The sequence below is a fragment of the Xiphophorus couchianus genome, chromosome 5, assembly GCF_001444195.1.
Source record: "Xiphophorus couchianus chromosome 5, X_couchianus-1.0, whole genome shotgun sequence".
Lineage (NCBI taxonomy): Eukaryota > Metazoa > Chordata > Actinopteri > Cyprinodontiformes > Poeciliidae > Xiphophorus > Xiphophorus couchianus.
Genome location: NC_040232.1, coordinates 22,966,262 through 22,988,375, shown reverse-complemented (window position 1 = coordinate 22,988,375; position 22,114 = coordinate 22,966,262). Strand labels below are relative to the sequence as shown.

Below are 22,114 nucleotides of genomic sequence, written 5' to 3'. Positions count from 1 at the left end.
CACATCGAGATCATGAATGTCCTCAGAGTCGTTTGTATCAGAATGTATTGATAAAGCGAACTTTTAATTAACTGATGAAATTATTACATCTTTCTCTGGATTCAAAGAACACTGCTAAAAATGTCATCTTTAACACTGATGCAATTTGGTACAATACAAATAAAATGGATTTGATTTGATTTTTAGCATGCAGCTGTTATCTTAAAGTTCTATTCCTGCCACAAAAATAGTTATGGCTGGTTATAGATTTGGCACATGTGCTGTAGATAATCCACTTCAGGCAGAGGCTAAGACCGAAGCAGACCTTTGCTGTCTTAACATTAATCCACCTTCCCATGTTTATTTGATTGTTATTTTAATAAACTTTAGACTGTTGTCATGGTTACATAGACTGGGATTTCAGCAAAAGCCAATGATTGACAACAGAACATGTGTGCAGGTTCAGTCAAGCTGCCTGATATAAGAGTTAAAAATATAAGTTTATTGTATTATTTTTCCATTAGGTAGTTAAATGTAATATAAACATTTTACATGTTTTATTCACACTGTCCATTTAATACTTGAAGATCTTTCCTTCTCTCCTCTTTCCTTTATTTCATGGTAACCATTGGTTACTGAACAAATAAACAGTGTAATGAAAACATGGTGTTCAACGTCCTAATCTGGATTTAGACTAAATGAAGATGCTAAGAGTTCTTCTCTATAGATGTTAATTACTGATAATGTTTTAACAGAACCTCAATATGAATTATTATAACATGCTACTATCAACAGAGCTCATGCATAAGCTAAATTACCACATATTTTATTTTTGGCTAATAACTGAATTAGCCAAAAAGTAAAAGTGAATGTTTAGAAAAGGAACATCTCCTTCAATACAATATTCCACTTAAACGACAAGTAAATTAATTGGTGCTTTGAACAGATGTTTGCTTTACTGCGGCAAAATAATTTCTCCCAGATTCTTCAAGCTGAAATCACTCAACATGGTCTGCAGTTGTCATGACAACATAGTTAACATTATGTATTCTTGATGTCAGAGTTCACTTGACCAGGACCTCTGTCCCCCTGCAGGGTGACGGCGTCCGGGAGCGTTTATCAGAGCAGCAGTATCAGCGGCTGGTGGATTATGTGAGCCGAGCCTCCCAGTTCGTCTCTCTGTCTGCCGCTGCTCTTCAGCTCCAGCCTCCAGTCACCCTTGCAGAACCCCCACCCTCTGTCACCAAGTGCTACCGCTACCTGGTGGATCCTGCTTTTGCCAAGGTGTTTGTTAGTAAGTTCACTATAGTGAAGAACAAAGCTCTACGCATCGGATTCCACTGATAAATCTGACTTATGCGCCACATTTAACGTTTGCCTTAAAACCCTTTCACTCTGTGCTTAATTCCTAACAGTTACCATGTGAACTAATCCTTTTTTTATGTAACTGGTCGCCTCATGCCTTAGAGGTAAAGTTTTCTTACAGAAACGTGGATTGGTAAAAATCCTTCTGTTAATGTAAGCTCTAATGTTTGAGTGAGCAGGCAGAGTAGAGAAACACTACAGCAGAGTTTCATCAAGTTAGTCTAAAAAAAACCTCAGTGTCAGAAGAAATATTCAAGCACTTTGATGTTTCATTCTTTCTGAAGCTGTTTGCAGTGCTTCAGGCTCTGTGTGTTGACATTCTGTGAATTATCCCATGCCAATGTAAAGTGCAATATTTATACATGTTGATGGACTCTAGAGATACCAGCTGTTGACCAAAAGTTTTACAATGATGTAACATGCTTGTTTAAAAATAAAAACACTGTTATTTGTACCTTGTGTTCATGCCAAACCCTACTGATGCAAACACGTTGCCTTTTTTATGGTGTCACTGAGCTCTCCATGAAATGTAATTGTTGATCTGAAACTTAGAAACTTAATAAAAAAAATGTAATTCACATGAAATATTCTTTTATTTTTAGTGCAGCTATAAAGGTTGTATTGAAACCGTGGACATCACTACTTTCACAATCAGCAGGCCCCATAAGGCTTAGGCCTGAATAAGAAATATTCTAATATATGTCTTCAACTTTTTATAATCAATGTGTCAGTTACTCTCTCAGCCTTCACTCCTACTCAGATAGCAGGGATGTTCCTCCTGGACCCAGGGTTGGGACATGTTTTCACCCATCCTGTAGTAAAACAGAAAATTTGAAGCTCGTTACATAAAATGGCTTCAAGTGTGTCGTCAATTAATTGACTTACTTTTGGTGAAGCTCCTAGAGGAGGCAGTTGATGGCAACTGGGAGCTTTCCTTACTGCTTACTGACTGGATACTGGAGTCTGAGAAGAAGAGAGTTGGTGGTAAAAATCTGCCCCTACATTTAGTTTTGGTTTTTAATGTACAACAAACCACCTTGGTTATGTGTAGTTCTGTGACTTTTACTGTCCACAAATTAATTATTTTATTGCATTTAAATTCTACGCCAGTGTTCTTTATTTGGTTTTAGATGGGGATTCATAGATACAGAAGAATAGCCGGATGACTTAATTTTTTTTTGTTACAGGGACTAATTGTACTAAATTACAAATGTGATAACTCTGCACCAGTACAACACACTGAAACACACCAATAACATCAGATATGGAAAAATACAACTTTAATCTGTTCAGTGGGTGCAGAAAGGAGTAGAATACAAATGGAAAATAAATAATGCATGATGTCGCTCAGAGAGCACAAAGCATAGAATTAGACAGAATAGATCAGCCCTTGTTGATGGGGACATCGTCACTGATATCCCATCTTGAATTTTTTTTCAGCATTGGGACCGATACAGATATCAGATCAGTGCGTCTCTACTTTTAGGTGAAACTAACTTAATTGGCTATAAATTGGAAAAGTGATTGTTTGCTTTTCTTTTTCTACAACTTCATATTACACTTGAATAGTAAATGTTTCTGCGAACCTGAGTCTGTGGAGACAGAATTCTCAAGCGAACTGAACACGTCCTCCCTCTCCTTCTGCTGATCTTCGATGTACTTGGAGTATGACCACAGCAGCTGAAAGGAAATGTCAAGATTTAACGAGGTTCCATTCCTGGACTGAACTGAGTTTGTGGTTGAGGCCGACAAACGTTCCCTGCAGCATTCATTTCACACGTTTCCCTGAATTCAGACTTAATTTCATACACCAGCAGTTTTGATAGCGTGCTGCCCTTGGACATACAGGTATGTTAACAGGACGTGGTCAGATCATTGCACAACTGGATCTCAACACCAGACCCTCACCTAGTTACCCTCACAGCTATCGGTCTGAGTGGAATCAAAGCATGGGTCATCTAAATCCAGCTCGCTCATGGCCGTCAGGAGTCTACTGCAGGAAATCTGTGTCCCACTAAATGACGATAATGGTTGTCTCACCATGCCAATATCAAATCTGTCAATATTTTTTTGCCCACCTTAAGAATATTACTTAGGACTAGTCATTTCTAATTTAGCTGCACTGAGGTCATGTTTAGGTATTTTCCAACAAAGCGCTGGACATGCTTTAGTGTCCAAAACTCAGCTAAAATGAAGCTTTACCAACCTAAAGTGGAAAATACTTCACATTTTGGACAGAGTGAACATAGAGCTCATCTCAAACCTGCAGTATAGCTTTTTCAAAAACATGTTATTTTCCATATGTATTAAAACTGTCACTGTCGTGACATTATGAGGCGGATATTCCAAAAAAACACAATTTAGCTAATGGTGGAAAGACAACTTCCTAGTTTTTATGGCACAACTTATTGTTTCAGGAAAACTGTTTATCTGTCATCATAGGGAGCTAAGCTAACTAGCTAACTAAGCTAACTGGCTTAGCCACCACTACAGTTGTGGTCAGCTGCAGTGTAGCAAAGAGCAAGTAGGAGGGGTGAGAGCAAAGGTAATTGACAGCCAGATCCTCCTCCTGGCTCTGATTGGTTGTTTCTGACTGACTGGTTTATTTGTATAGGTAGTTCTGGGAGCACTGGGCGAAGGCAGAGGATCTCAATTTTCAGAGATTATAAACTTTACAATTGTAAACTTTTAAAAAATAAAAGATACATACTGCAGGTTTAATGTAGTATGTTCCCTTATGTTCTTCGTTTTGGGGAAGAACATGAGATTTTTAAGGGCACATTGGATATGTCAGTGAGAGCCACAGGATTTTATCCTCCCTCTGTGTGGAATGGTAGAAGGTTTTTGCACCTAGATTATTTTTAGTTTTATGGATGAAGAAAGAAACAAAGACGTAGAAAAAAACTGAAGTTGTGAACTGAAACTCTGACCCATCCTGCAATAAGTAACTGAAAGAACACATGTATTTAATTTACATGATTGTAAGAGTTTGGCAGCTGATGTACTTACATGGAATCAGGATTTATTAAAGAGAAATATAGTTATGACCAAAATTATATCTAGGCAATTTGTTTTTATGTGTTTTAATTTTATGGCTATAAAATTTTTAAAAAAGTAATGAGTGAGTGATTTTTCCAAATTCAACTTTCAGTATTTGGCACAATCACTGTGGGGTTTTCAGTTGTGCAATAGCAGCACAATTAATGAGCAAAACAAAAAAAAAACTCAAAATCTGGCTAATTCCATCTGCACTGAGGGTTAAAAGTGACCACAGTTATAAACATTGCCGAAATGTGGGGGCCGTTTTTCATAAAAAATATATGTCAGATTATATTAATAAAGAAGCAGAAATACAGCTTTTGGGAGCAAAGACAGCAGGAGGCAATAAAATTAATGTCATTGTCTATATGTCAACTTGTGAATGAGATTTTATGCAATTTAATATATTCTCTAAATTTTGTCTCTGAGAAATAGCAAAGGAACAAGAACTAGTAGAACTGTAAACATAGTCCAAACATTGAGGTGGTGAACTATGAACATGAATCAGTTCATTTAATCTTGCTGAACTGAACTTGGAATGAACTGACAACACAACGCTTCACCTGCACTCTCATTAGTCTTCACTTATAAACCCATAAACACCTCAGGTCACCAGTAGGTGTCGTATACACAGTTCAGACACTAGCATCCTGAGCGACGGCTCTACTTCCTGTCCCTCATCAAACTCTTCAGCTTTCAGGGTAAAGCCAGAACCTTATCATCTATGGCTTTTTTTTTTTTTTTTTGTTGAAAAAGCACAGTTTATATCCAATTTATTATTTTTGGCTGAAAAGGAATACCGGTATGTAAACGTTGGTCCCAAATTTCTACACAACAGTATGAGGAACCTAGAAATTCAAACAGGAAACAATCACTTCATATTACTGCTATATTGTTTTTGCATTAAATTTAACATTGTTTTTGTTGACTAAATGACAGTGTGGAAAATGTAAATAATTTTAGAACTTTATGAACAATATATTAAATCCAGATGTATAAAACTTAGAAAAAGATGAAAACCACATGACTGTAGTTAATAAAGACAAACTGCTTTTGCAGCCGTCAGTCAAAACTTTGTGCTTGTTTAACCTCAGGCCCCTTAAATTAACCTAAGTTCTGGAACCAATAGCTGCCATTAAAGGAGTTTTACTTCAGTAACGGATGCATTCTGAACAAAATGGGCCATTTCAAGTAGAAGTGTGTTCAAAGTAAGAAAATAATTGGGATTTTGATCATAAACACTGAGGAATGACTGATGGAAATGCTTTTGCTCTTCACTTGGGCTACCATGGTTTAGAATAACAATGCTTTTTCGGAAAAACACACAAAGTTTCTGCTTTAAGAGCAGATAAGAGTTTCTCACTGGTTCTGCGTGAGTCATCAATGAGCTTTGGGATATGAGGAAGATCTGGGAGTCGAGTTGGTGGCTCCCGTTGCTTTCGAAGCCGAAGTTGCGTTCCAAGGAGAAGCTGTGGCGTGGCTTCAGATGCGTTCCGTCTCTAGATCCGTCTTTTTGTTCCAGCTCGTAATTAATCTCCCGCTCATCCTTCTCCAAACTCAGAAGGGAATCTCGTTTCTCCTGTAACAACTGGTCATACAGGACTGAAATGAGTTCAGATTTTAATCTTGCAGTACAATCTGGTTTCTTATAACTTCAGTTTTGTTTGTTTGTTTGTTTGGGTCCACCTGTGCTTTTTTTTCACTTTCCTCCTCCTCCAGCCGTCTCTGTTTCCGTATTTTGGCCTTGTGTTTGGCTCTCTTCTCCTGCAGCAGGGGAATGAGCTCCGCTTTGGAGAGATTCCTGCTGAGCACTTGAAACTTGGGCCAAAGCTTCAGCAGTTCACTGAACACAGCTATCTGGATAAGCAGAGAAGCATGAAGAATAATAAATTTTGGTTTTATTAACTGTTCTCACACACATTCATGTTTCTTTCCATATTAGGACTTTGTATTAACATCTGTTCTTTTTAGTAACTACATGTCTGCCTAAACCAAACACTTACCAGTATATTCCTAACCTAGGTCAGGACAATAAATCATCTCTATATTGCAATAGACACATGATCAATATCAATGGATAATACATTTGATAGAATGTTCAATAATTTCACTAAACTCCAATCCACAGCCACACAACATTCTGGTAGATGCAGGCAGAGGAAAGACTTTAGCCGCTCAATCTCAGCCAGCTAAGCTGGATAGATGGCATTGAGGAATTGACTCTCTCTTAGGTTACCTAGCAACAACCAGCTTAGTGACTTGCGTTGCAGCAGTTTCGGGTTTCGCCACCATGACTCAATTAACATGAACTTACCCTTAGAAGTGTTTATTATTCACTTTACAGAAATCCAGGTTTGTGACATTTAATTAATAAAACTCTGTTAGAAAACAATTAGTTTCTTTTTTTGGATGAGAAATATTAACAGAAATAAACTGATAATGTCACAAAAATGTAATCAATATACTGTAGTCAGAAAATCGGATTTCTCTAAATCAAATTAGAATAAAAACCTGACCTGATGTGGAAAAATGGACGTCATTTTTGGATTCAGCGCTGCAAAATAGTCCTAATTCAGTTGAAAAAAAACAGACATCCAAAACAAATATTTTTTTGTAACCTGGTGTAATTATTGATATCAACTGATATGAAACACAGGGTTTCCTTCAGTGCCCCCACCACCAAGATAAGTGTTGTTTGTTACTAAACAATGACAGTAAAGACGGATTAAGGTTTATAGTTGATGGACTGAACTGGGTGTTGGCCTCTATTATTTCCGTATTATAATGCGGGCTCCTGTACCTCCGAATTATTGTAACTTTGACATTTTTAACACAAAAACTCGGTGGGCTGCTGGAGGACTGTCCTAGCGTCCCTACATCAAGCTTAGCATGTTTTCTGGGGAAAACCCTGAAACGATTATCTTGTGATACGCTTTCACCCATATCGTCCAACCTTATGCTAACCCAAACTAATTTCACACCATACCTCTAACCCTACACAAGGAGGTCCACCACATTAGTACTGGGTTTTGGCCCCCATAAAACCCATCGGTCTTCAGAAGGTTGATAAATATGCCAGAGAGGGTCCTACATAGAGTAGCTAAACGAGAACAAACACAGAGCCAGTACCTGTGCCTCTCTGAAGATATAAGGGCCGAGCTCACGGCGCCTTTCCAGAATACGCCGAGCCTGTTCATGAGAAATGTTGATCTGCACAGATGGTGGCATGGAAGAGTTGATAAAACAGTTGATGATTGTGGAGATTTTCTGCTGGATGATGGTCAGATTGCTGTGCGAATGGCAGAGGTCCTGTATCCAGACAGAAATAATGAGAGTAATGCTGTAAGATCTCTCTCACACACACTGGGAAAAAATGTCATATTTCTGAAGGTATGAGGACTGTGCAGCCGCCAGCACAGAAGCTTCTGGATCTTCACCTTATACCTCTGCACCTCCACCCAGAAGCGCACGTCATTTTCCAGTAACTCTCCTTTCACAGAGACATAGTCCTGGAACTGCTTGCAGGTGGACGGGTTGAGAAGAGCTCTCCGAAACAGAAGGATATCTCTGGAGGTACTCATCACTGAACCCTCCAGATGAAAACAGGGAGCTATAATGTTAATCAGTGCTACTGGTAATAGGTAAAACAGTTTTTTTGCCAGTGAAAACATAATATAGGGACAATTATACTTTCTGTACATATATTTACATATACATATCTGCATTTTTTTGAATCTTTGCCAGGACTGCTGTTAAGTTGCTTTTTATATTAACAGCATTTTATATTTTTACTATTTATAGCATTTTATATTTTATTTTTTATTTTATCTACAACTACTACTCAGTGGTAGTTGTTATTGTGTTTTGTCTCTATGCTGTAACTGTGAAGTAATTTCCCTGCTGGGATGAATAAAGTAATTCTATTCTATTCTATTCTATTATGTAGTTAGCTAAAGCCCTTTTCTTCAAAAGGAGGGTATTATGTATTTTCCTGGCACATAGTTCTATTTTATAGCACAATTAGGTAACTATGTTAACTTCAGTTGTTATAAAAATAATGCATAAATCAAATGTGACTTCATAGAAATTTGACTTCATTATTTAACGCCTCGAAATTGGGTCTCTGTTTCTTTAAAAAAAAAAAACTCCTGCTCTTTCTGACACTCAGCCTACAGGAAGTAATCACAAAATTGGTCTATTAACTCTACGTTTTTACCAGCGTTGCACTGAGAAGTTGTTCGTATAATGAGCTCAGCAGATGTGCAGTTCCACCAGATGTTTGCTAATTGGTCTTGCTAGTCTGAAGGACTATCAGCTGCTATACCCTCGTATACCCCTGCTAAACAAAGGGGAGCAGCTCTCCCCTCGTGTTGCAGGGAGGGCTGCTATCTAAGGAAGAAGCTCAGAAGCTTGGAAACTGCAGAGCCGAGGAGGAGCTGCACCTCGAAGCCAGAGCTAGGTCTAGCCAGGCAATTTGTACAGCTGAATGGAGATTAAAGGATTTCTCAAACATGCATGAAAGAATCAAAAGCAACACTTCAGGTAGGTTTTCATTTTCCTGTATGAGAGAATAACATTATAACATGATGTAAAGCTCAAAAAAGTCAACTTTACATGCCCCTTTAATTATTCTGACACATGAAAGTTCAGCTAATGTTTAAATCTGTTTGAAAAAGACACGAGTCAAAGTAAAGTTAGCTAAGCAAACATCCTGAAGCCTAACGTAGCAGCCAAAAAAACATTTAAGTCAGTGCTTAAAGCCAAATCTTTCCTGAAAATCCATGATGCCTGGTGAAGAAGAAATCCCTCATTTCTCTCTGTTCTTGAAGGGCTTCTTCTCACCTTCCTTGCTCTGATCCGGTTCAGCTGTAAGGCTCTATCTTCTGATTGACTCTGCCACACAGAAACAAAGGCAAAGAGTCAGTAATCAAGACCTCGAGGAGATGCCTCACACACGTCCCTGTAGTGCTGTCTCTCCCTGTCGCTAGAACTGCATCCCTCTCTCCTTTGTCTTCAATCTCATTTGTTCTTTCCAATCCTCCTCCTCTGACCTTTTCTCCTCATTTCACCTCTTAAACATCTTTTCCACCCTTCCACGCATCTCACTTTCCAGACTGTAATGCTAAACTACATCTACCTTTCATTACCTAATGAGAAGATCTGTGTCACTAAACCCTGTAAACTTGATAACATAATGAGGCAGAGCAGCAGAATCTGCGGTTTATGTGTTTCCACTCGAAGAAGGAACCGAAGAGATCGACAAGCCAGTAACGGCGTTCAGATCCTATAACCTTAATGTGTATGCGTGTCAGTGGGCACATCCATTATACAAACCTTAAACATGATACACATCACAACTGCCTCTGAAATCTTTAATGCAATTATTGGCAAATTAAATGAGATCAAATGACAATTTGGTTCTAGTTTAAAGTGTCCATCCAGTCCATTCTCTGCATATCATTGAAACATTTAATAAGATCACCTTGAGAAAAAACAATTCACATCTCTGAACATTTTCACATACTGTCAGATCACAACCAGAAACTCTAACGCATGTTGTTGCAAAATATATGTGCAAAGCTGAAGTGAAAGTAGAACAAATGACTGAAAAGTGTGGCATGCAGTTGTATTCAGCCTCCTTGAATAAATACATTGTAGAATAACGTTTTGCACCGAAAGTATTTGGGGGTTTTGCTGAAAACAGACATTTCCACAGCACAATGCTGCCACTGTATGTGCACTCTTCATTTTTCCAACACAAACTGAACTTTGTTTGTCCCCCATGTGGTCTATGGCAACCGTCATTGAATTTCTTTTTGTTTGCTTCTTTGTCAACAAATTCTCCCAGCTGAGCAGTGGATCCCTGCAGCTCCTACAGAGTTACTCAGAGCTAACCTGATCAACGCACACCCTTCCAGGCTTTTTATTTCAGGCACTATGACTTGGTAAAACAATTTGAAAACCACGTTATCCATTTTCTTCTGCTGCACAATTATGCACTACTTTGTGTTAGTACGTCACATTAAATATGTTGAAGTTTGTGGTTGTAACTTGATGGAATGTGGAAAATGAGCAGGAAAACATTTTTGCTTTGCAGTAATAGGGTCTGGATGTTATATTTTGTGTTTGCTAGAAAAAAAAAAGTCAATTCCATGACACCATTTGCTAATTAGATTCAAATACAAAACAACACTGTTGGAAAAGCCAATAATATTAGGTCTCCAAATATTGTTACATATAGATGTTACACCTATTAATGTAATGGAAGAGAATGATAGAGCACCGGACTATAATTATTAGTATTAATAATTATTTGCTGCTATATCAATGTACAATGTAGCTAAGGGTTTTTGGGGTGACAGTTAAGGGGTTAAACTTTGTCCAGCTTGCTAAAGTTTCTCTAAAACCTGTGTGCTGTGAATTTCTATACTAAAGGTAGCAGGATGCCACCCAGTGGTGGAAAGGAAAATGAATGTAGGACTGATGCAAGGTGCCTAAACCTGTTTTCTAGCATTGAAAGTTTTTTTTGTTTGTTTGTTTTTTTTAAATCACCAATTATTTATTGTCAGAAATGTTGGTGTCAAGTGTGAGGGACCAAAATGTTTACCTTTTCCCTTTCCTTTATTTTCTGTCGCTCAAGGAACTCTTTTGAGGAGAGGAACAAAGGTACCCATGTTTCTTCAAGGTAACGCCTGATTATTTCCTGGATTGCAATCACGACTATGTTTGAGAGGCTTTCTGACTGCAGCTTCTCCTCTCCACCTGCCTTAACTAGAATCTACACAACCAGAAGACATAACAGAGAAGGAGGGGGAATGAAATGCTTATCATACTTTGTTTAAAACGACATAAAAAAAAACACAAAACAAGTAAATGTACAAGTAAATGCATATAGGAGAAACCCAACAGTGAACCTCTCCCCTTCTTATCTCCGCCTGTGCTCTGCATTATTCCCACAAACTCTTCCCTTAATCTTCTAGCTTTTTTCAGTCCTCATATGCTGATTTCTTCCTTTCTTACATCGCCTTTATTCCATTTTCCTTTTTTATTTGGAGCACACACAGCCCTGCTTGCCCTCATTTACTCTCGTAAGGCTTTTGAAATGAGAACCAGTTGCAGAGTGGGAATCAGGAGATGAAAGAGGGGCATTATGTGACTGGATGACTGAGCGAGTGAAGGGCCAAAGCAGTAAAGCTGTCACACTCTCTGCATTGCACACACAGAAAAGAACCAACAATGAGACATAAGAACAGCTGCCAGGGCCTCATAGAGTCAGAAGCATTAGAACTGGCTTTCTAATTTAAAAGCAATTTTAATAATTGTTTTGAAGGCATTTATAGGATGACGCTGACAAATCACAAACATCTTGCCCCACAGTTTAGATCATGTCAACACAAGCATGTTGCTTTTGTTCAATAAATTGGAGTAAGTCCTGTGTGAATGAAGTCAGTCTGATCTCGGAGAGTGATTTTGAGCTTATGTAACAGACTTTGAACTTAAATTTAAATCATTCCTGAAAAAATCCAACCTGACCCAAACAATTAGGCATTTTGTCAAAACCTGATCCGACTTGATTAATTCACCCTAATTAGGGGCTCGCAGTCTGAAGTAAACCTGACATGTTATTTTAATTAAGATTTTACTGCTTACTATTTTTAGACCACCATTTAAGTGAGCAGTGTAACTTCTCCTGTCTTCCAGCTCCATCCTGTTGCTTGTTGTAAATGCTGTTGGAGTCAAGTGCAAATCATCTGGGATGTGGAGGTAGATAGGATCCTGCACTTGTTACCGTCTGGATTACTACTGCACTGCTCCTCTGTTTAGGTTAATCTATCATAAATAGATTAACACAACTTTATATCAAACATTCTCGTTCGGTTTTCTCCGTACTGCAACCTTATTAAACACTCTCCAGACGTCGGAGCCTGACCCGACCATCAAGCCAAAAAGTCTGGCCTGACCCTGCCTGAATTTCAGCTTGGGCCATAAATCCAAACTCTACCTACAGCTGGGAGGGAAATCTAGAAATGATCCTGGAGTCTAGAAATCCAATCTGAGATGGATTTAAACTTAGAATCATTGTTTCTGAAGCTGAATAGAAACCATTTAATTCTCAGGAGGCTGTTTTATTGCCGATTCTCCTGCAGCAAAGGATCCCAGAGGAAAGTGAAAAAAAAATTATTTGAAGCTGCAGCAGCCTCTGTTTATAAAACCTGGATACATTTATTGGTGTAAACAAATTGTGGATTTTTAGTCAGATTAGATCAAATGTTACATACATCTTCCTGTTGTTCTTTTGTGGCAGGGCTGTCAGGACCAAAGAAGTAGTCTTCGTTCAGGTACTTTTTAACAATCAAAGTTGTCTTCTCCAGTCTGGCCCTCTTGTTTCCCTTAAAAATCGCCTTGTACCGCTCTAGGTCCAACCAACAGAGCAGATGAATGCTGCACAGGAACAAAAAAAAATTAAACCTTTGAATAAATCTCATCTTCCTGTATATACCACCTCTCTGCTTGGTACTGCCTCTTACCTGGCATCATTTTCCTGCAAGAAAGTCATGAAGTGTTTGCTCTCTTGAGGGTGACGAAGTAAGGTCAATAGACGATAACTTTGGAAAATTGCAGCCACTTTGGACCAAGGACCAAGGTTTCGGTCACTCTTTGAAAGAGAGAATGGCTCGACAGATATAGGAAGATTCATGGACCTCTGCTGCTCCACATGAAGAGACACAAGAGAAAATAGAGACAGAAGAGAAGAACACCATTAAATGGGTACTCTAAAGTCAGTTTATCTGTGAGGATGGATGCTGTGTGATACAGCAAAGGATATTCAGCTTTGTTCCAAAGGAAACAGGTGAAGATTGTTCACCATTCTGTCTGTTCCATTCAAGGCTTCTTTCAGTTTTCAAATCAAAACTTATAATTTATAGAGTCCTCAGTCCTTAAATTCACAGTTTTAAGGTAAAAATACAAATGTTTACCATGAAAACAAATGGATGAATGATTATCAGATGGATGTATAAAAAGGTGGATGGACGGATGAACTAATGATGGGTATATCTTTTACACTAAAGAACAGAGTCTGACTTAGGGCTGGACAATAAATCAGTAATAGGTGTGTTAAACACGTGATCAATATCAATAAATAATACATCTGATAGAACAGTCAGTATTCATTGTATAGAATATTCACTGAACTCTGATCCGTAATTGCAAAGCATTTTGGGGGATGTATGCAGAGGAAAGGCTTTAGCTGCTCAACCTCTCATGACGAGCTAAGCTAAAGTGACGGCATCAACTAACTCACTCGCTCTTTGGTTACCTAGCAACAACTTGCGCACGTTACTGTTGAGTAACATGCGCAGTTGTCGTTTAAGGTTTCGCCACTATGCCTCATAACTGCTTAAAAATAAAAACTAATGGCAAAGAGTGAAAACTGTGGATAAATAAGGAAAGGTCATGGCACCAATTTGTCAGTATTTCAGATATTTAAAACAAAAAACTAATCAATAATTATTGATAGACAGTTATTGATATTGACTGATATGAAACGCTTATATTGTAATATGTTTTTCAGCCATTTTGTCCAGCCCTAGTATTCAAATTCAAATTCAAAAACACTTTATTAATTCCAAAGGGAAATTAAATGTTGTTGTTGCTCATCAATATTCTTCAAAGACGCATTGAAGATGCTGGCAGGAAAGATCTCCTGAAGCAATCTGTACCACACTGAACCTGAAGAAGCTTCTGGCTGAAGCTGCTCCACCTTCCCAAGACAGTCTTGTGAAGAGGACAGACAAGATTGTCCATAATTTTCTTGATTTTTATGAAGAATCCTTCCTTGCATTATCATCTCCAGAGGATCCATAGGTGTCTCCAGAACAAAACCAGCCATCTTCATCAGGCTGTTGGGCCTTTTTAGGTCCCTGGCTCTGATGCTGCTGTCATAACAGATGACGAACGCAGAGATGACACTCTGAACAACAGACTTATAATAGATCACCAGCATCTTGCTGCAAACCTTGAAGGATCAAGGTGATGTCTGAAAATTCAATTATTTTTCTATACCTATAGAGACCTTGAAAATGATAATTCCACAGTTTCTCAGTGTGTTTATGAACTCTTTGACCTGTTGTTTGCTGATCCGTCTCTGGCGGTGCTTTAATTCCTTGCAGACCCTCAGGAGTTCTCTGTGGTCTGGACTGTAGAAGCACCGCTGCTCCTCGTGCACAGGCACCTGGACACAGACAATAACTCTTTAGCTAACTGATTAAACATTAGCAGGTAACTGATCTTTAAATTTGGATCCAGGCTAGGGTTTTCTGAAAATTAAACAGGATATTGTTATTATTTTACTTGTTTTGATGTTTGTAAGTCTGCTTAAATCGAAAAGCCTTCACAGTATCTTTATACCAGTGTCTTTGTATCCATTGCAAACTTCAAATGTGTTTTATTTGGATTTTATGTGATGTGTCAGCATAACGTACTGCATAATTGTACAATTGAAAACAAAAAAAATAAAGATTATGATTGCAAACAAAAATCAGAAAAAAGGTGTCATGCCTTGACATTCAGGCCACCCAAGTAAAAACTTTTTAAAACCACCTTTGATTGCAATTACATGAGCAAGACTTTTCTAGGCTGTGTCTCAACAGGTCAGCGTCATACTGAAAGGAGATGCTCTTCCTCAGTTCCTGATCTTTTGATTATTTAATTATCCCAAAACATATGGCTGTCTCCTGCCATTAAACTTCATAAGTTTGTGCTACATCATGTTGGTTTGTCACTTTCTCAAAAAAAATGTTGAAGCTTAGATTTGTATTGCAAATATGTGGAAAAGTTGAAAGTATGTGAATATTTTACAAGGCACTGCAACCCTACCAAACACTAATAACACTAACCAGAAAGTAAACTACAGCTACAAACAATTAGAAATGCACTGATCTGATATTTATATCAATATAGGTCCTGACATTATTTTTATCCATAAAAATCTCCACTGTTGTTCTGCACCTGCAGAAATGACTCTTTGTCCCTCTGGTTCAGCTGTGTCCACGGCTCCAGAAGGATGTCCAGCGCATGTTCCTCCACCCTATCAAACAGCTCCTCAAAAGCAGGCCGTAGTTTGTTGTACACCTCTCTTCTGGTTTCGGTCTTAACATTAATGTTCCTCCTGGCAAAGCTGGAAATATATGTGGAATAAAGGACCTGGAAAGGAGGAGAGATGAGAAAATCTTTTCAAGCAAGAAATATTTCTTTGCAAAACCACAATCACTTTCATCATCACCATTGCTCTGTGCTTTTACAATACACCACACCAAATAAATGTCACTCATTTAACCGTCCTGGCTGTGGCACTAAGGAAACAACATTAAATGTCATCCCTCTGGTGAACTAAAAAAAGTCAGCATCCCGCTGTGATGTGTTTTGGACCGAAACATTCTTCTCTGGTCCTTGGTCCCAGCATGGTCGAGCACAATGGTTCTAGGTGACTGAGCTGGCACAAAGAACTGTGGGTGGAACTCATTTGTTTTTATGAGAAATGCAATTTCTCCACCTAAAACAGGAGTAGTAAGAGAACACAGTTGAGAATGGTGGAGGCGAGGAGACACAAATGAATGGAATGTATCAATATATTGGCATAATGGGGACAGCAATGACGCTTCTGTGTAAATGTGAAAGGGAAGAAGAAAGAGTACCTCATGGACCTCTTAACAATTTTACATTTCTCTTCTGGTTGTTGGCTTAGAATACATTAAAAAAAATGTTCTCTAAACATTTGATTGATTGTAGTACTTGGTGATTTTTCCATAAAGATAGGACAGGTACTGCAGGTACTGACCTGTGCCTCTCTCTGCACACTGTAGGGGTCCATTTGCTCTTGGTGGAACAGTTCATGGTAGTGTTGCAGGTCTGTCCAGAAGTAAACTGCATTTACCCAGAGCTAAAACCACACACAAAGAGACATTGGCATATTTACTTCGCCCATATGAATCAGCTTACCACAATAACAGCAATGTAAAATGGGATTTTTAAACTTTTTTAGATATTGGGCATAAAAAAAATTCCACAAAAGGCAGTATCCATACGGTCAGAAATTCTTTGGGTAAAAACAAATGGCTTGACTCCATCATTAAACTGTGCCCTTTTGATCAGATTAAAAGTCTGTGGATGTGTTGGAATGAAACAATTTAAAACATTGAAAAATTTAACTTCTTGGCATGTGGTCCATATCTATAATTGTTGGGAATGATATTCTTTTCAAAACAATAAACCCTCAATTTCTTTTTACCTTTTACCAAAGACGTACAACAAAGTAGAAGTGCAAATAATTTAGGGACAGTACAGGACAGTTAAGTCAGTTCAGTACAACCAAAACACATCAGACAAGCATCCATCACAGCCACTGATGAATATTCTATAGATTCTATTCAACAAATATTATTTGCAAACAAATCAAAGCAGCTGATGAGCTAAATATTAGGTAATATATATATTATTATTTTATATCTCCCCACCACCATTGCTAAAGCAGCAAAAATGTTTGAAATGCCAAAGATATTAAAATTTGTAATAAATCTACTCTCCGTTAAACAAAATGATTTAAGATAGCCAAGTTGTCTGGACTAGTTATTCAATAGAAGAGTGTTAATCCAAGCCATAGTCTAAAGCATTAACAATTTCAAAAACTGTAAAAACTATAATTAGATTTAAAAACTACTTTCAGAAAAGATTTTTCTTTCTGAAAAAATTATTTTTAAAAAACGACTTGAAAAGAGTGGTTTTATTCAGAGTCAAACGATTAGGAGTCTCTTCCTAACATTATTTAAATCTTCAATTTATTGTTGCCTTATAATCTGATCTTTGTAAAGATAAAATATTTTGAGCAAAACATTAAGGTGTTCAAAGGGGCTCAGAGTTGCCAGTATTTGGATTTATTTTAAAGTATTAAAATAGTGAATTGCCTTTGTGATGTCATATCACTTATCCACAGCACAACTGTTTAGTAGAACCTTTCAGATTTTTGTTTGTACCTTGTTTCCAGATTTTTCACAGTACTGTGTGAAGTACAGCCCAGTCTGGAACTCAATAAACAGAGACGTCATCATCGGTTTCACTCTTCTTCCAAATGGTGTCTCACATTTGGCAGACATCTTAGGAAATATATACACCACAGTATAAGCTACTTTATAAAAGTGTAAGTTAAGATCTTAAAAGAAAAAGCAGACAGCTTTTGGAACAAGGGTGTCCAAAGTGCAGTTCCAATGTAATGCAAATTTGACCCACCAGTGCAGGTGGGCCATGAAGATGAAGACTTTTTCCTATTAGGACAAAACTATGAGCCATAAATTGAGATCTTGTCACAAATTGTCATACACAACACAAAGTATTCATCTTTTAATAAGGTTTTCTGCTTTCTCTTCACTTTCTTGGTAGAATGTAGGACCACTAGGCCTGTCACAATAACACATTTTGCTGGATAAATGATCCCAAATGTTATTGTGATAAACGATAATAATGTTGTTTTGAAACCATTTTCAAGTGATATCATGATAATGGCATAATAATGCAAGAACACATTCTCAAAGATCAATAAACTTTCAATTCTAGTGAACGTTTAACACTGGAACTGGAAGATTCTTTTAAAGGTTTTATTGGCTCTAGTGGCCTTTATTTGAGAGTAGTTAGAAAGGAAAGTATGTCATGAGAGAGGGGGAAGACATGCAGCAAAGGTCATCAGGCCTGGAATCGAACTTGTGACATCTGCATCAAGGACTAAGGCCTCCTTACTTAGGTTGTACTTTACCCCTGTGCCGCCACAGCACCCCAAACTGGAAAAAAAATTTATAGATCCAAAATGAATAAACAAAACAACAGAAGCAATAAATAAAATTAATTATGAAGTCTCTTTAGACAAAATTGTTCTTAAAAAAAGAGATAGTTGAGGCCAAAGCACCAGACTGAAGACTTTTGTCATCCAGTTTTTGGTAGAAAAAAGAAAGAGAAAAATGATAAATCATGCAAATGGAAATTATTGAGCTTGTTTTAATTTATCATGCGATTAACTGATTCACTGCTCACTGCGAGAAGTCTAAGGACCGCATCTGTCCATTGACTTCAACTATATATACTGCTCTGAAATCTGCTTTTGATGACATTAAACCATCTTCAAATAAAGACTGACTTACTCATGTTTTATTGCTGAGAATTTACTAAATCATTTTCAGTTTTTTTCAGTCAAGCCCTAAATATATGAGTAAAGTAGTTGCATTTCTTTCAATAAGGAAAGCATGTGAAACCCTTTTGAAGTTTTGGCTCTTCAATGATTTACACCTTCCTTTCCTACACAAAAAAAATCTGATAATTTTCTGTATTTAATTAAAATATTTCTTGCTTACTTTATTGTTGAGCAGGAAACAAATTGTCAAAACTTTTTGTTATTTTAGTGTTTAAACTATTTTTATTTTTTGGCCCGTGTGTACTCTTGAGTTGAGTTTTGTAACATGGTTTTGGTCCATGTTTCAAAAGATTTGAACACCCCTGGCTCAGAATAAGCGCCCAGTGAAATGACATGAGGCCTACCTGAGTCATAGCAGAATGATGGAATGGGGACAGATACTCTTCAGAGTGACTGCCAGGCTGTCTGCAACGAGTCTTCATCCAGTACCGAGGTAACCTGTAGGACAGATGGATGAAGTGTGCAGGTTAATTGGCTGTATGCTAACAGGAACAGGACTCATTGCAAATATAAATCTAAACTGTGGGCCACACCAGTAGCTGAGTAGAGGCTCAGTTAGTAGTTCCTGAACCGAGAACAATTTCTCCTCTATCCAGCAGGGGGAGTTCGACAACCCCAACCTTGCGAGCAGCTCCCCATTCAAACAACAAGGACTGCTGTTCCTCAGGTAGCAGTTCCTCAACAGAACTAAATATCTGGGACAGATGATACATTTACTTTTTACATTACATGAGACAAGTTGCTTGAATCAGACAAAAATACAAACGTTTTACCTTTTCTTTCGTTCTTCCGTCTGCAACGCTATCAGTGTCTGAATATCCATCCACAGATTTAGAAGCTTCTCTCCTGACGTTCCTCGCAAAAACTCTTTGAACTCATCCAAGCCTGGCCTATTTTCAGCACTGGAGACTTCCCAGCACAAAACAGGACTCTTCTTAACCTCTTCTGGCTTGTCTCTACTATTCTTTGCGCTGTTCAATGGTGCTGATTTCTTCCTCTCCGGTTTTGCTTCGTCTTTATTTGCTTCGTGTTGGTCATCTGTCCTGGAGAGGTCTGGCTGGCTGAGGCTCTCTGAGGTTTCGGCCTGTTTCTGTCCGTCCAACACGTCCACAGCCTCTTTAAGCACCTGATTAACCACTTTACTAGCAAAGTACTCTGGCTGTTCTTCAGCAGTCAGGTTGTCTGACAGGTCAGATGAGCTGTGGAGTTCTTGAGTTTGCTCACATTCAACTCCTGATGAAGACAAAGAGAAAAAAGAAAATGAACGGGTTTTTGAGTGAGTATGAGATGGACAAGACTTAACATCGGAAACATTTGTTGTAAGCCTTGTTGATTTCGGTCAGAAAACAAATTCAATCTATAAATTAAATAAATAAATTACATTTTTAACTTAACAGTATTAGATCTAAAAATCTACCTGGTTCCGGTGATGTACTCTCCAGAGAATCTGAAGAATCTTCTTCAGAAGAGAAGTCATCAAGCAATTCTGAGATTGAATGAATGCTAGTGTCTTTTTCATCTAACCAGTTTTTCAAATCATGGCTCCAAAAGGTTGGCTTCCACTGAAACAGCAGCTTGGTAAGTCTGGAAGAAATCAACCGCCACAAAATCTTAAATCACATGTTTGCTTGCTTAATTTAGAAACCAACTGAGAGTTGCCATATTTAGTACTGCTTTTACTTGGTAGAAAGTGGATTTAATCACTTTTCTGAACCCAGAAACAATAAACACAAAAATATTATTTTTCATTCAAAACCATCATAACATTCCCTTTCTGATATTTCTAGAATAAGCTAGAATTGCAAAAATATGACAGCGTATTAGGGGCAATGTAGATTTAAAAATAAATAAATAAAAAAATTTTAAAAACCAAAGGCGTACAATTCCACCAAAAAACTAAAAGAAAAAAATATTTTTTTACTCAGAAATTTTGCCTTTTTAAAATTTCAGAGTTTACAAAGTCAAAAATTTGCGAGACATTTTTAGATCTCAGAAATTTTCCAGAAAGAACTGACTTTTGAAACTCAAATCTCCAACTTTCCTTTTTTAAATTTGAGATTAATTTCAACGTTTTTTTCTAGCAACTTTTGAAACTCAGAAACTTGCAAGTTTTTTTTCTGAAATAAATGTAAACATTTTTGAGTTTTTGGTAGAAATTTACTATTTTTTAATTATTCTATCTACAATGGTCCTACTATGCAATCATTTTCATTTGAAAAACAAAAAAGGGGGGAGAAAAAAAATTTTTTTCACTTTCTTTAAAGTCAGAGCTTTACTGTCACCAAGGTTACTATGCCTTTATAACAGTTCAGGAAAGCCCAGATGATGTCATAACTTTGAAAGCTTCATTCTCAGATATTGCTATGCATAGTTAAAGTTCTGAGCTGGAAGGCGACTCAAAGAGGAAGAAGCCTTCACTCGTAACATAAAAGAACAAAAATTACATAATGTACATACATGTCCTGTCAAAGTGTATTCCCTAACAATTCCTGTGATCCGATGAAATAAGTTTGGCCAAAATAACCATAGTGACATCTGGAGGAAAACATGGGTAAGATCACAAGCCTAAGAACTGTGAAGTATGGTGGTGGCATATCATGCTGTGGGGATGTTTTGCTGCAGGAGAACTGGAGCAAAACAGTTCAATTTCAAAAACAGATGCCCTCATAGAGAATCAACATAGGTCCGAAATACTGAAGCAACATTTTTAGATAACAGGCAAGAAGCAAAGTTTTTGACAAATAGGCCTTCAAAATGGAAGATGACTAAGCTGTCTGACAAATTAGCTCAGAAGTGACTAAAACAAAGCACAGAGGAGTGGCCATCATAAATGCCTGATCTACCCTGTATTTATTTATTTTTTTAAATGGTGGTCTTTATAGTGCATGTAAAACTGCACCTGTATTCATGGTAGCAATCGCTCTGCAGGAAGAAGGGCAGTCTTTTCTCCTTAATCCACTGAATTCCTTCCTCTTTGTGGAGGCACTGCAAAGACACATTACTCAAATCACATTGAAAAATGTAATCTATATGTCAGCCGTTTTCCCTATACAAGTTCTTACGACGACAGCGAAACAGATGTCCGGTACAGGTGGCATTTTGGAAAATGCTTTTGGGTCATCAGAAAGCAGTATTGATTTATAGAGTTTCAGGGTAGCGCTGATCTGTTTGGCGATAATGTCAGCTTTTCCAGACACCACCTCAAAAAGTCCAGATTGCTGGTTGTATACCAAAGCTTCTGAGAAAGACTGAAAAATAATGGGCATTAGAAAGCTTTTTTTGTACGAAGATATCTATATTACTGTGCCTACATTACCGGCAGACTTAAGAACTCATTGAAGTAGTAAACCAGTACGTCATCAGAGGCCAGATAGCTCTCCTGTAAAAAGACAAAACAATTCAGCGACAGACAACTCTGCTAAACATAAGCTATAGCACTTTGAAAAATGAAAATGTTTACTCACAAAGTTTTCAGCAGTAAGAAAGGGGGTTTCT

At 37.7% G+C, this 22,114-nt stretch overlaps 2 protein-coding genes across 7 annotated transcripts in view; one reads left to right on the top strand and one right to left on the bottom strand.

The window, feature by feature from the left end:
- Positions 1-1,922, top strand: part of vps13b (vacuolar protein sorting 13 homolog B) — a 301,127-nt gene extending 299,205 nt beyond the window's left edge. For 2 of the 3 annotated variants that reach the window (XM_028016693.1, XM_028016692.1), the window contains one exon: positions 1,075-1,922. In XM_028016693.1, coding sequence (XP_027872494.1) covers positions 1,075-1,323 — 249 coding nt within the window. In that variant the 3' untranslated portion in view covers positions 1,324-1,922. The remainder of the gene's footprint in view (positions 1-1,074) is intronic. The other variant, XM_028016690.1, reaches the window with a different exon arrangement.
- The window catches only part of rgs22 (regulator of G protein signaling 22), a 26,647-nt gene continuing 6,451 nt past the window's right edge, over positions 1,919-22,114 (bottom strand). For 2 of the 4 annotated variants that reach the window (XM_028016695.1, XM_028016694.1), the window contains exons 3-25: positions 22,084-22,112; positions 21,936-21,998; positions 21,682-21,867; positions 21,519-21,604; positions 20,037-20,203; positions 19,393-19,852; positions 19,153-19,314; positions 18,964-19,057; positions 17,415-17,534; positions 16,223-16,324; positions 15,394-15,588; positions 14,510-14,617; positions 12,912-13,090; positions 12,663-12,825; positions 10,991-11,161; positions 9,226-9,276; positions 7,821-7,973; positions 7,513-7,692; positions 6,070-6,240; positions 5,747-5,971; positions 2,931-3,024; positions 2,230-2,307; positions 1,919-2,156 (exon numbers count right to left, since the gene is read on the bottom strand). In XM_028016695.1, coding sequence (XP_027872496.1) covers positions 2,101-2,156; positions 2,230-2,307; positions 2,931-3,024; positions 5,747-5,971; positions 6,070-6,240; positions 7,513-7,692; positions 7,821-7,973; positions 9,226-9,276; positions 10,991-11,161; positions 12,663-12,825; positions 12,912-13,090; positions 14,510-14,617; positions 15,394-15,588; positions 16,223-16,324; positions 17,415-17,534; positions 18,964-19,057; positions 19,153-19,314; positions 19,393-19,852; positions 20,037-20,203; positions 21,519-21,604; positions 21,682-21,867; positions 21,936-21,998; positions 22,084-22,112 — 3,293 coding nt within the window. In that variant the 3' untranslated portion in view covers positions 1,919-2,100. The remainder of the gene's footprint in view (positions 2,157-2,229; positions 2,308-2,930; positions 3,025-5,746; positions 5,972-6,069; positions 6,241-7,512; positions 7,693-7,820; positions 7,974-9,225; positions 9,277-10,990; positions 11,162-12,662; positions 12,826-12,911; positions 13,091-14,509; positions 14,618-15,393; positions 15,589-16,222; positions 16,325-17,414; positions 17,535-18,963; positions 19,058-19,152; positions 19,315-19,392; positions 19,853-20,036; positions 20,204-21,518; positions 21,605-21,681; positions 21,868-21,935; positions 21,999-22,083; positions 22,113-22,114) is intronic. The other 2 variants (XM_028016696.1, XM_028016697.1) reach the window with 2 other exon arrangements.